Source organism: Carcharhinus amblyrhynchos, chromosome 7 (genome assembly GCF_965287045.1).
Source record: "Carcharhinus amblyrhynchos chromosome 7, sCarAmb.v2.hapA, whole genome shotgun sequence".
Taxonomy (NCBI): Eukaryota; Metazoa; Chordata; class Chondrichthyes; order Carcharhiniformes; family Carcharhinidae; genus Carcharhinus; species Carcharhinus amblyrhynchos.
Genome location: NC_137330.1, coordinates 108,670,558 through 108,683,709, shown reverse-complemented (window position 1 = coordinate 108,683,709; position 13,152 = coordinate 108,670,558). Strand labels below are relative to the sequence as shown.

The following is a 13,152-nucleotide window of genomic DNA, read 5'->3' as shown; positions in this document are numbered from 1 at the left end:
AACATCATATCTATTCTGTCTCAAGTCAACTCCTTTTGCTACTTCCTTTTATATTATCTGAAGCCAGAACAAAGTTTGCTAATTAAATGCCAGTGGACTTGAGCTAACCCTTTTCCTGTGTGTAAACGTTGTCCTTCTAAACTGTGAAGTGTAATTTTGATGAAATCCGGAATGCTGGCGTCAATGCATAATTCCCCTCTCCCACAGCAGCTGTTCAGGTACCAGAAAATTATCTCAGCATTAACATGAACAGAGTCAGCGTTCTATTAAACACAAATGAAGTTTATTTTTCATTATGGCAAAAAAGACAACATATGTTCACAAACCTCCACTCTTCCAGATAAAGAACCTTTGACATGATGGAAAATGTCTAATTAGTCAATCTTTTCATCCATAAAATACAGATGACGTCAAACTTGTCATCCTTCAAGGATGTGCCAAGCTCGGCAGAGAGCGCTTGAGCTCCCAGCCAGTATCTCCGGTTTTCTCCCAAGGGGAACAGCCTTACCCGGCATCTTGTCACCAGCTGGTCACCATATTGTGCGCTTGACATTTGCCCAGATGGACCGTTTCATGCCCTGCGCTGCTTTCACATCATTCCAATCCAACTTGGTGTCGGGAATTTCATCGTCAGGTTCGGGCTCCTTCCTGACCGCACCGTGTGGGGATGCGACGAGCAGGGGCAATGGCCCACACTCATTTCGAAACTCCACTACATGCAGCCCCTTCTTGTCAGCCAAGTCGCTGTGAGTCTCCTGTGAGATTACAGCCAACAAAAGGCAAACAGGATGAAACAGTTTGATCACGCAACCTGCCGTCAGTTTGTCTGCAAAGTTATAGTTGCTAACGCTTATGTTGCTAATATCTTCAACTCAATGAAAGTAATGAACATTTAACCGTAATAAGTATTTATGGAAAATAATTACAAAGGTCATTTATGAACGTCAAAAGCTTTATATGGAAGTTGCAGCAAATCGGAAAACAGTCAATTAAGAGAATTGATAAAGAGGCTGATAAAACATTCCAAAGATCTTCAAGGGGCGGCACGATGGTTAGCACTGCTGCCTCTCAGCCCCAGGTTCAATTCTGGCTTCGGGTCACTGTCTGTGTAGTTTGCACTTTCTCTCCATGTCTGCGTGACATTCCTCCGGGTGTTCCGGTTTCCTCCCAGACTCCAAAAATGTGCAGGTTAGGTGGATTAGTGTCAGGGGGGTTAATGGGATAGGATTGTCAGTGCAGGCTCGATGGGCCGAATGGCCTCCTTCTGCCCTGTGGAGATTCTATGATTCTCCCCAACTCAAGTCTGCTAAGTAACTGTCTTTCAAACGTTTAAAACAGCTTTCTGGGGACACCATGAAAGTAGGTCCCTGACAATCCAGTCAAGCTGAAGCATGGAAATGCTCAATTCTGTACCTTGTTTCCTCTAATGTTTTAATGTACATTCCTCCTCCCCCTCACAGCATCCAACTAAAATGAGGTGTTTGTAGAGACGTGGCAGCAGATCATCTGTCTCTCAATTACAGGGATATGGAGGTCCATTCAGGGAGAAAAGGAGAAGATACTGGGATCAACAAAAATGAATTCTGCTACATTTTTAAATTATTTTAAAAAAAGGAATGTCTGTTTAATATTAAATTATTATTTATTTCTATTCGCTTCTCCTTCAATTTTCCCTCCACTGCTGAGGGCACTGATGCTCCCTGGAGCATGGTTTATGATGTGGTTTGGTTTGTGCACAGCAGTCACCCTCTGGCACATTGTCCAAGTGACCATTTGTTATGTGTGAGCCCAGACAGTGATTGGCAATCAGACTATTTGTCTGCTGGGAACGTCAGTGGCAGAGAGCGCGTGAGCTCCCAGCCAGTGTCTCCGGTTCTCTCCGCAAGGGAAACAGGCTCACCCGGCATCATGCACGAGTTTGATCGTTCAGCATGTTGGCAGAGAGGCATTGTCACTGGACTAGTAATCTAGAAACTCAGGGTTCGAATCCACCATGGCAGATGGTGAAATCTGAATTCAATAAAACTCTGGAATTAAAAGTTTAGTGACCCTGACATCACTGGCAATCCTCATAAAAATCCTATCTGGTTCACTGATGTCCTTTGAGCAAAGAATTCTGCCATCCTTACCTGGTCTGGCCCAGTCAGGTCCACGGCAGTGTGACTGAAATGTAGAATAATACAGTGCAGAAGGAGACCATTCGCCCCATCGAGTCTGCACCAACCACAATCCCACCCAGGCCCTATTCAGATTAACACCATACATTTACCCTAGCTAGTCTCTCTGACACTCAGGGGCAATTTAGCATGGCCAATCCAACTAACCTGCACAGCTTTGGCCTGTGGGAGGAAACCAGAGCACCTGGAGGAAACCCATGCAGACAAAGGGAGAACGTGCAGACTCCACACAGACAGTGACCCAAGCCAGGAACTGAATCCGGGTCCCTGGTGCTGTGAGGTAGCAGTGCTAACCAATGTGCCACTATGCTGCCCATAAACTGTTGACTGTTAATTCCCCTCCGAAATGTCTGAGCCAACCACTCAGTTCAAGGACAATTAGGGATGGGCAACAAAAGTTGGCCCAATCAGCAATGCCCACATCCCACGAATGGATAAAAAAACCCCGACGCACGCCTTCCTAGAAGAGGTTTTTAAAGAACGTCTGGGAAGATAAGAAGCCTGAATGATTTACCCTTCCCCAGTCCAGGGCTAATAAGGGGACTATTGCATCCCTGTTGTTGCATCAACCAGGATCTGATGGCTCAGGGACTGGTCTATAGGGCCTGACTGCAAGCTAACTTTCCTGAATGAGTTAACAGAGCTACAGAAAGACCGGGTGAATGTGACATGAATGAACAACCTAGAGTGTGGATGTCACTGGCCTGACATTAGTCATCAAATCTGATCCTGAGAAATGACCAATAGCGTTCATGTGGATTTAGATGCCACTTTACCTGCTTTGACAATCCCTGAAAGAGGGCTCTGGTGATATTCAATAGATTTGTCGATCCAGAAACCTTGGCGTACATGTCCTTAATGCCAATTAATTTGCAGATTGTAATGATAGCTCGATGACAATGTAATCCATAGCCTGAGGGCACAAAAGTAATTAACATGTTTAAAAACATGTATGGCCTGAAACTACACTCAGGAGAGAGAGCTGGAATAACTTAAGTATTCAAAAGCTTCAACAAGTTTTTTTTATATAATAAAATGCTGGAAAAACCCAGCAGGTTTGCAGCATCTGTGAACGTTTTGAGTCTGTATGACTTCTTCAGAACTGAAGAGAGGTAGAATGTGATGGTTTTATAGTTAGACAGAGGGGTGGAAGAGGTAGAGCAGATTTTTTTTGGATTTTTTAAAAAACTTTCAGCAGATCCTGTTTGGAATTCTACCCCATGCATTTTTTATCGTGGAATAAAAATATTGGAATAACAGGCTGTATGACAACTCATTGCACTGTCTTAAATAACAGATAGCAGTCTTTGAATTGTGCTCCATTGTTACAGGCAAAAACTAAATTCCAGTGAAATACAGAGCTAATGTAGACATGACCAACATTTGGTTTCAATTATTATGAAACCTAGTCATGTTAATGTAAGGTCTTCAATCAGGCCACTGAGGATGGCTATTGAAATATGAATTCCCTGAGTAAGAAGTCAATCAGGGAGTCTTTTCTTCGTATTTAATACATTATTTATTAGATTTATTAATAACCAGGGATGTATTTAACCGGGTATGGTAGACTGCTCATTGATAGCACTCTGTGTACTGCAGTTGGAATTGTAAATAAAGGGATTTTGGTGAAGTTGCTTTTGCACCCCCCAAGATTTTTTACAGTTAAGACAAATGAATTGGCAAGACTTTCTCTGACCAGAGTTGTGGGGTGATTTTGGCAGGGTGGAAACCAGAGTGTACAGACTTGAACATATAATAGATACTGTTAGAGTTGGCTGCATCCAGAACTTGAGGGAGGAATGGGAAGCTAAATAGTAATTTGAAAGTACAGATGTGGATAGAGAAGCAGTCGCTTGATATAGTACATGTTAGTGGTATTGTCACTTGACTAGTACTCCAGAGACCCAGGATAATACTCTGGGGGCCTTAGTTCAAATCCTGCCACCGCGGATGGTAAAATTTGAATTCAGTTAAAAAAAAAGTTCACTGATGAACATGAAACCATTGCCAATTTTTATAAAAAGCCTTTAGGGAAGGAAATCTGCCATCCTTACTCAGTCTGGACTACATGAGAGTCCAGACCCACAGCAATGTGGTTGACTTTCACATGCCTTCTGAAATGGCCTAGCAAACCATTCAGTTAAAGGGGCAGTTACGGATAGGCAACAAATGCTGGCCCAGCCAGCGACACCCAGAATAAATAAAGTAGAATTTTTTGAGGGGGTTTGATGACAATGGCTTTGAAGAACTGATAAATGGCTGTTCAAAGGAGCTGTTAATGATGCTAGTTAGCAGGTTAAAAATAAATTAGATTGACTTTACGAATTTCACACAATTTCACAGATTGTCTTCAATTCTCAATCTGGCACAAGGACTGATAAAGGAGTTTACTAGCAGCACCTGAAAGATGCTTTCAGCCTTTGGATTTTAACCAAATGTTATCTCATTGCTTAATTTAGTGTGGAAAATCCTCTTTACTGAAGTGCTATAATTGGATTTCCTCCTCCAATATGATCCAAATAGACACTTTAATTAATTAGTGCTCTGCACCAAATTACGCGCACAACTGCTGTACATCAGTCTCACCATTGTTCTGTTTCTTCATTTTGACTGTTGTTCGTTTGAACTTTGATGTTATATCGTGATAAACTGAATTAAGACAAAATATTTTTCAGTCAATACAGATGAATAACAAACTTGTTTTAATCTGTCTTATTTCTTGGCAAACGCTACTGCATAGTGATTGAAATAAAACTACAAGTGCCAAGAATCAGAAAACAAGCATAGAAAGCACACAAATCTATAAGCATCTGAAAAGGAGAAACAATAGGTGAATGGTTTTGAGTTCTAATTGTCCAAAAATTTAACACATCTGCTTTTCATTAATAAATTAATCAATAACTAATTAATCAATAATCTAATATCCTTTAGGGAAGGGAATCTGCTGTCCTTCCTTACCTGTTCTGGCCTACATATGACTCCAGAGCCACAGCAATGTAGTTGATTCTTAACTGCCCTCTGAAATGGCCCCGCAAGACACTCAATTGTATCAACTGCTACAAAATCTCAACAAAGAAATGAATACGGATGGACCACCTGACATTGACCTTGTCACCGGAAAAGACAACGGTAAAACAAACAGCCTTATCAACCATGCAAAGTCCTCCTTACTAACATCTGGGGGCTAGTGCCAGAAACTCAGATAATGCTCTGGGGACCCGGGTTTGAATCCCGCCAGATAGGTAGAATTTGAATTCAATAAAAAAAATCTGGAATTAAGAATCTATTAATAACCATGAAACCATTGTCAATTGTCAGCAGGACAACTGTAGGGATGTGAGGGTAAGGCCTGGGTGGAATTGTGGTCGGTGCAGACTTGATGGGCCAAATGGCCTTTTTCTGCGCTGTAGGGTTTCTATGATTCTATGTTGGAGAAACCCACTGGTTTACTAATGTCTTTTAGGGAAGGAAATCTGCCTTTCTTACCTGGTCTGGCCTACATGTGACTCCAGAGCCACAGCAATGTGGTTGATTCTGAACAATGGCAACTAGGGATGAGCAAAAAATGCTGGCCAGAAAAGCTGTCCAAAAATCCATGTCCCAGGAATGAATACTTTAAAAAAAGAAACTGAACTGGGCCAGCCATCTAAATACTATGGCTACAGGAGCATGTCAGAAGCTGGGAATTCTGTGACGATTAAGTCACCAGCTGACTTACGAAAGCCTGAAGGCCCACCACCTTCTTCCATCACCAACTTCCCACCACCCAGAAGGCACAAGTTGAGAGTGTGATGGATGAGTGCAACTCTAACAACACTCAAGAGCTTGACACCATCCAAGATGAAGCAGCCCAGTTGACTGATACCCAACTTCAACATGCGCTCCTTCTGTTATTGATGCACAGTGACCACAGTATTGCATCTACAAGATACACTGCAGCACTCAATAAAACGTGTTTGGCAGCACCTTCCAATCCCTCAACCTCTACCATCTTGAAGGTTAAAGGTTGCAGATGTATGGGAACACCGCCATTTGGATGTTCTCCTCAAAGCCACTCACCATCCTGCCTTAGAAAAATCGCCATTCGTTCACTGTTGCAAGGTCAAAATCCTGGTGCTGCCTTCTGAACAGCACTATTGGCGAACCTGCATCATGTGGACCAGAGGGTCAACAGTGTTGTTCACTGCCACCTTATGAAGGGCAATGGGTAATAAATGGCCCAGCCAGTGATGCCCACATCTCGTGAAAGATTTTTTTTTTGATTTGATTTTTGTCACATGTATTTGCATACAGTGAAAAGTATTGTTTCTTGTGTGCTGTACAGACAAAACATATCATTCATAGAAAAGGAAAAGAGAGGGTGCAGAATGTAGTGTTACAGTCATAACTAGGGTGTAGAGAAAGGTCAACTTAATGCAAGGTAGGTCCATTCAAAACAGCAGCAGGGAAGTAGTTGTTCTTGAGTCGGTTGGTACACAACCTCAGACTTTTGTATCTTTTCCCCAAAGGAAGAAGGTGAAGAGAGAATGTCCGGGGTGCATGGGGTCCTGACTGCTTTGCCAAGGCATCAGGAAGTGTAGACAGAGTCAATGAATGGAAAATTGGTTTGCATGATGGACATGTTAACACATCTGGCACTTTCTAATTTCAGTCCAACAAATTGCTATTGCTTTCTAGTTTTTGTGTAGAACAAATTCCTACCCTTGATGCCAGAATCAAGTGCAATGAGGGAAAGCACAAATCAGAAACCCTGTAAAGATTTCTCTAGTCCACTTTAGGTCCAAACCTCACAGAGATCTAATTTTAAATCAGGATGCATTTTTATTACATGAACATTCAGTGAGACTGTCAGTACAGTGGCATCTTTTTATCTTGTTGCTGTCAGGCTGAAGCTACATATACCCCCCATTTCAACAACTGCTGAAGCAAAATATTGGCCTGAATATCTTTTGGCATTCTGGAAATCAATCATATAAAATCTGACCCAGTTTCAGTTTAATAGGAACATTACAACTTATCAGTGGTGAATATAAAAATGTATACCTCACTGGAAAAGAAAGAGAGGAAAACAGCAGAACGGAAAATAAAATGGTCACAAGTTTCTACCATCTGGCAAATCAGCACAGACAGAAATGGAGCCAGCTACATCTGTTATGTCAAAGTTTACTAATTTATTATTTGTTTGGAAATAAATCCCCAACTTTATTCCTTATATTTTTAATTTCACCTCTAGGTAGACTTTGGGGGATCTTCCTGCATTTTACCCACTTATTTAATATGGGGCTAAACGCAAAATACTGCGGGTGCTGGAATCTGGAACAAAAACAGAAAAATGCTGGAAAACCTCAGCGGGTCTGGCAGCATCTGCAGCGACAGAACAAAGCCAACGTTTCAGGTCTAGATGACCCTTGGTCAGAGCTGAGAGGAAAAAGAGTCAGCAGAGACTGATACCATGAGGGTACGGAGGGGTGGTAGGGAAGGTCTGGGTCCACAAACAAGATGAACAGCACCCCATCTTCTGAGGCACTGAACATTGAGTTCAACAACTTCAGAGCATGAGCTGTCCCCTCCATCCCATTTCCATTTATTTTATTTCATTTCATTCTGCATTTTATCGCTCTCTTTCTTTCCACTGGCCCACTGGCCCCCCCTCCCCCACCATAGCCCCTCTTCTTCAGACCAACTGCCACATTCCTCAGGCAGTCCTTTACCAAACTGTACCTTTGCTGTGCCACTCACGCATTCTGATTACTTAATGGACACTTTCAACACCTTCTTAGCCTCCTGCATGCTCACTTACATTCCCTTTGTCCCATTTCATCATCCCCACTCCACATATAAATCTGCTGATTCTCTTTCAGCTTTGACAAGGGTCATAGAACCATGCATCTAGACTTGAAATGTTGGCTCTATTCTCTCTCTACAGTTGCTGTCAGACCGGCTGAGATTTTCCAGCATGTTCTGTTTTTGTATTTAATATGGGGGTTGCATAACATAAATTGTATCTGTCAGCACATTATATGATTCAGGATTAGCAAACCAGAAGTTTGGGTTGTGGTGGCTGGGGGGAAGCAAACTTGCACAAATCTATAAATCCTCTGGCTTATGATGACACAGAACTATCTACATATATTGCAACACCATTCTCATGAGCACTTGGCATGTAGTTTCTCAGGACTCATCATGCTACAGATGGGAAATGTACAGAATAATAAACAAAAGATACTTACTCGTGTGGCTGTTGTACCGCTCGATATAGTACAAGTAGTGGATAGCTCTGTTTTTTGCCTATGAATCAAACAAGACACACAATTAAAATAGAGCACTGAATGGTTTACTGAACTAAATGTTTAAAGGCAAAAAATATGTTTATTAATTAAGTAAATCATGTAGTTGGGAGACAAAGCAGTTCAGCTCAACTTTAGTCTAGTCAGACAATACTGAGATTGAATCCCAAAGAATGCTGGTTGATCTAGCTAATAACTTTGTCTGTTCTCAACACAGACACTAGGTGGGAGAAACGATACACAGCAGTGTCTCTGCAAAGGGAAATGGGAAAACCACCAGAAACTGAGTCTTTCTCCTTCCCTCTATCATAAGGTCAATGTTTGCAGATGACTGCACAATGTTCAACATCACTCGTGACTCCTCAGATACTGAAACGGTCCATGTCCACATGCAGCAAAATGAGAGTCACACAAATGCCAGGCAATAACTATCTCCAACAAGAGAGATTCTACCTATCTTCCTTTGACATTAAATGGCATTACCATTGTCGAATCTTGCACTATCAACATTCTGGGAAGCCGGGGCGGGGGGGGGGGGGGGGGGGGGCAGTGTTGTCATTGGCCAGAAACTGAACAGGACCAACCATATAAATATAAGAGCAGGTTGGAGGCTGTGGCAAGTAACTAATCTCCTAATGCCCCAAAGGCTACTCACCATCTACAAGGTGCAAGTCAAGTGTGTGATGGAATGCTCTCCACTTAGCTGGCTGAGCGCAGCTCCAACAACACTCAAGAAATTCAATAGCATCCAGGACAATTCAGCCCACTTGACTGACATCACATCTGCCACAACAAACATTCACTCCCTCCACCACCGATGCACAGGGGCAGCTGTATGTACCGTCTGCAAGATGCATTTCAGCAACTCACTAAGGCTGTTCTAACAGTGCCTTCCAAATCTAAGATCTCAACCACATAGAAGGGATGCATAGGAACACCACCACCTGCAAGTGCTGTTGCATGCCACACACCCAACTTGATTGAGCAGGTGATCCTTCATTATTACTGGGCCAAAATCCTGGAACCCCCTTCCTAGCAGCAATGTGGCTGTACCCACACATGGACTGCAAGGGCTAAAGAAAGCAGCTCACCACCATCTTCTTGAAGACAATAAGGAAGCTTGACACCATCTGGGACAACACTGCCCAGCCGACTGGCACCACACCCACAAACAGCCACCACCCCCCCCCCCCCCAACACCTATGCTCAGTAGCAGCAGTGCATACAGGTGCACTGCAGCAATTCACCAAAGATCCTTAGACAGCACCTTCCAACCCACAACCAATTCCATCTAGAAGGACAAGGGCAGCAGATTCAAGGGAACACCACCACCTGCAAGTTCCCCTCCAAGCCACTCACCATCCTGACTTGGAAATATATCGCCATTCCTTCACAATCGCTGGTCAAAATCCCGGAATTCCCTCCCTAATGGCATTGTGGGTCAATCCACAGCATGTACACTGCAGCAATTCAAGAAGGCAGCTCACAACCACCTTCTCAAGCATACCTTGGGATGGGCAATAAATGCTGGCCAGCCAGCGATGCCCCATGTCCCTTGAATGAAAAAGAAGAATTTTTAAAAATCGTCTGAGGCCCTTCTGAGGCGAGTTGGCCTCAGGGTTACTTTGACTGATGGTGGTGAAGATGATTGTGGTACAGCTGGCCTTGCAAGCTTGAGTTAGTGATCCACGTAACACAAAAACAGTTATGCATGGAAGGATATTTCCAGTATCAGATGGAGATGGTGTGACATGTTTCAGTGCTTTTATTCTGCAGAGAGTGGACACTGGGACGCTGCAGAATGCTGGGGTGGGTTTGCAGCATCTCTTGCTTTGCTAGCATGAAGGTGAAGCTGTGCTTTAAACACCACAGAAAGCAGTGTGATGCTGTCCTCAGTTAAACTGGATTGACAGCTGAGGCAAGCCTCCTAAATATCTTCACAATTGCTCCAGAGTTTATTCTGTTCGACACGCAAACATACTACAAAGCAATGTGATGAAAGTGTATAAAAGTGATTTTTCAGTTTTTAAAAAAATGTTTCAGGAGTTCCTGTCTAGAGAAATACAGCTCAGATGCTGTCAGAGCAGAATAATTACTCCAACTTAGCAAGCAGTTACACAACTAGGCTCGTTAACACTGCAATGAAGTTACTGTGAAAATCCCCATGTTACCACATTCCAATGCCTGTTCGGGTACACCAAGGGAGAATTTAGCATGGCCAATGCACGTAACCAGTACATTTTTTGAACTGTGGGGAGGTAACCAGAGCACCTGGAGGAAACCCATGCAGACACAGGGAGAAGGTGCAGACTCCAAACAGACAGTCACCCAGCCAAGAATCAAATCCGGGACCCTGGCGCTATGAGACAACAGTAGAGTTAATGGAATTTTGTTTACTTAAGTTCCTCTGGGGTTTCAGACTCAGTTGACTGATAGGGTCATGAGATATTTTGGGTTAGGTGCAGTCCTGGGCCTATGCACAGAACAGCAAAGGGGCTTTTGCAAAGAAAGAATTTAGAGTTTGGCTGTGCTGGTTAAAGCTAGGAGAAATTTGCAGGCTTTTGAAAGCTCAAAGTTCCCTACATGCATTATAGCAAGTATATTTGTGACTGCTAACTAAGTGGCTATTAATTCTGTTGTTTATTTGGAACTGAAATACTGATAAGTTAGAAATTAGCGTTCTTTCTCTTCATGTTTAAAGATTGTTCAACTGTTAAGAGTTAAGCTGCTTCAAATTTTGTTAGATTTATACTGAAATTGTTGTATAAATAAAGCTCGTTTTGATAAAGATCCCTACTTTGTTAGTGGAATAACCCCAGGAGTGAAGCATCCTTTCCTCAAATTTATGTCAAAATAGAGACATTGTTGGGGCCTAGTTTGGCTTCATATTATACCTAGGGGTTCAAGTTCAGGACCCGAACAGAAAACTACTTTTGTGCATCTATCTTGCCAATAAATAGCAGGAGAAAATAAACAAAGCAATGCACTGTGAATTGAGGTATTGCAGGTAAAATATTTCTTTTCACAATTTGATTAATGTTTAATAATACAACAAAAATACATTCAGAGGAAATTAGAAAATTATGGAGTGTGAAAAATACTCAGCCCGAATTAGGAGTAGGCCACTCGGCCCTTCAAGCCTAGTCTGCCATTCAATAAGATCATGGCTGATCTAATAGCAATCTCACCCCACATTCTAACCGATCCCAATAACCTTTCACCACACCCCCAACCCACCATTAATCAAGAATCTATCTAATTCTGCCTTAAAAATATTCACAGACTCTGCTTCCACTGCCTTTTGAGGAACAGAGTTCCAGTGACTCTCAGCCCTCTGAGGACAGCATTCTCCTAATCTCCATCTTAAAGGAGTGACCTCTTAGATCACAAGACATAGGAGCAGATTTAGGCCACTCGGTCTATCAAGTCAGCTCCGCCACTCAATCATGGCTGATTGTTTTCTCATCCCCATTCTCCTGCCTTTTCCCCATAACCTCTGATCCCCTCATTAATCAAGAGCTTATCTATCTTTGTCTTAAAGACACTCAATGACCTGGCCTTCACAGCCTCCTGCGGCAAAGAGTTCTACAGATTCACCACTCTGGCTGAAGAAATTTCTTCTCATTTCTGTTTAAAAAATCGTCTCTTTAGTCTGAGGTTGTGCCCTCTGGTTCTAGTTTTTCCTACTAGTGGAAACATGCTGTCCTCGTCCACTCTATTCAGGTCTCGCAGTATCCTGCAAGTTTCAATTAGACCTCCTATCGTTGTTCTAAACTCCAATGAGTACAGACCCAGAGTCCTCAACTGTTTCTCATAGGACAAGCTCTTCATTCCAGGGATCATTCTTGTGAACTTCCTCTGGAATCTTTCCAAGGCCAGCACATTCTTTCTTAGATATGGGGCCCAAAATAGCTCACAATACTCCAAATGGGGTCTGACCAGAGCCTTATACAGCCTCTAGGCTGTATAAGGCTCTTGTATTCTAGACATTTGTGTCCTTATTTTTAAACAATGATCCCTGGTACTAGATTCTCCAAGTAGAGGAAACATCCTCTCTGCATCCATCCTGTCCCTCAGGATCTTGTAGGTTTTGATCAAGTTGCTTCTTATTCTTCTCAACTCTAATGGATCAAACCTAATCTCTCCACGTTTCCTTGCAGGACAACCTGCTCATTCCTGGTATTAGTCTAGTAAACCTTCTCTAAATTGCTTCTAACGCGTTTACATCATTCCTGGAGAATAACGCTGTGCACAATACTCCAGATGTGGCCTCAACAATGCCCTGTATAACTGAAGCATAACTTCCCTACTTTCGTAGTCAATTCCCCTCACAATGAATGAGCATATTCTATTAGTTTTCTTAATTACTTGCTGTACCTGTATACTAACTTTTAGTGATTCATGCACCAGGACTACCCAGATCCCTCTGCATCTCAGAGCTCTGCAATCTCTCACCACTTGGAGATAAGCTTGTTTTTTTATTCTTCCTGCTAAAATGAACCATTTCACATTTGCCACATTTCTGCCCACTCATAACCGATGTCTCTTTGCAATCTCATGTCCTCTTTACAATTTATTTTCCTACTATCTTTGAGTTGTCAGCAAATTAATAACCACACCTTCAGTCCCTTCATCCAAATCATTTATATAAATTGTAGAAGTCTGAGGTCCCAGCACTGATCCCTCTT

General features: G+C 42.5%; 1 protein-coding gene across 1 annotated transcript in view; it reads right to left on the bottom strand.

The window, feature by feature from the left end:
- Positions 1-261: 261 nt before the first annotated feature.
- The window catches only part of mrps5 (mitochondrial ribosomal protein S5), a 139,734-nt gene continuing 126,843 nt past the window's right edge, over positions 262-13,152 (bottom strand). The window contains exons 8-11 of the mRNA XM_080192928.1: positions 8,408-8,465; positions 4,764-4,826; positions 2,954-3,090; positions 262-755 (exon numbers count right to left, since the gene is read on the bottom strand). Of these exons, the coding sequence (XP_080049054.1) occupies positions 531-755; positions 2,954-3,090; positions 4,764-4,826; positions 8,408-8,465 (483 nt within the window). The 3' untranslated portion in view covers positions 262-530. The remainder of the gene's footprint in view (positions 756-2,953; positions 3,091-4,763; positions 4,827-8,407; positions 8,466-13,152) is intronic.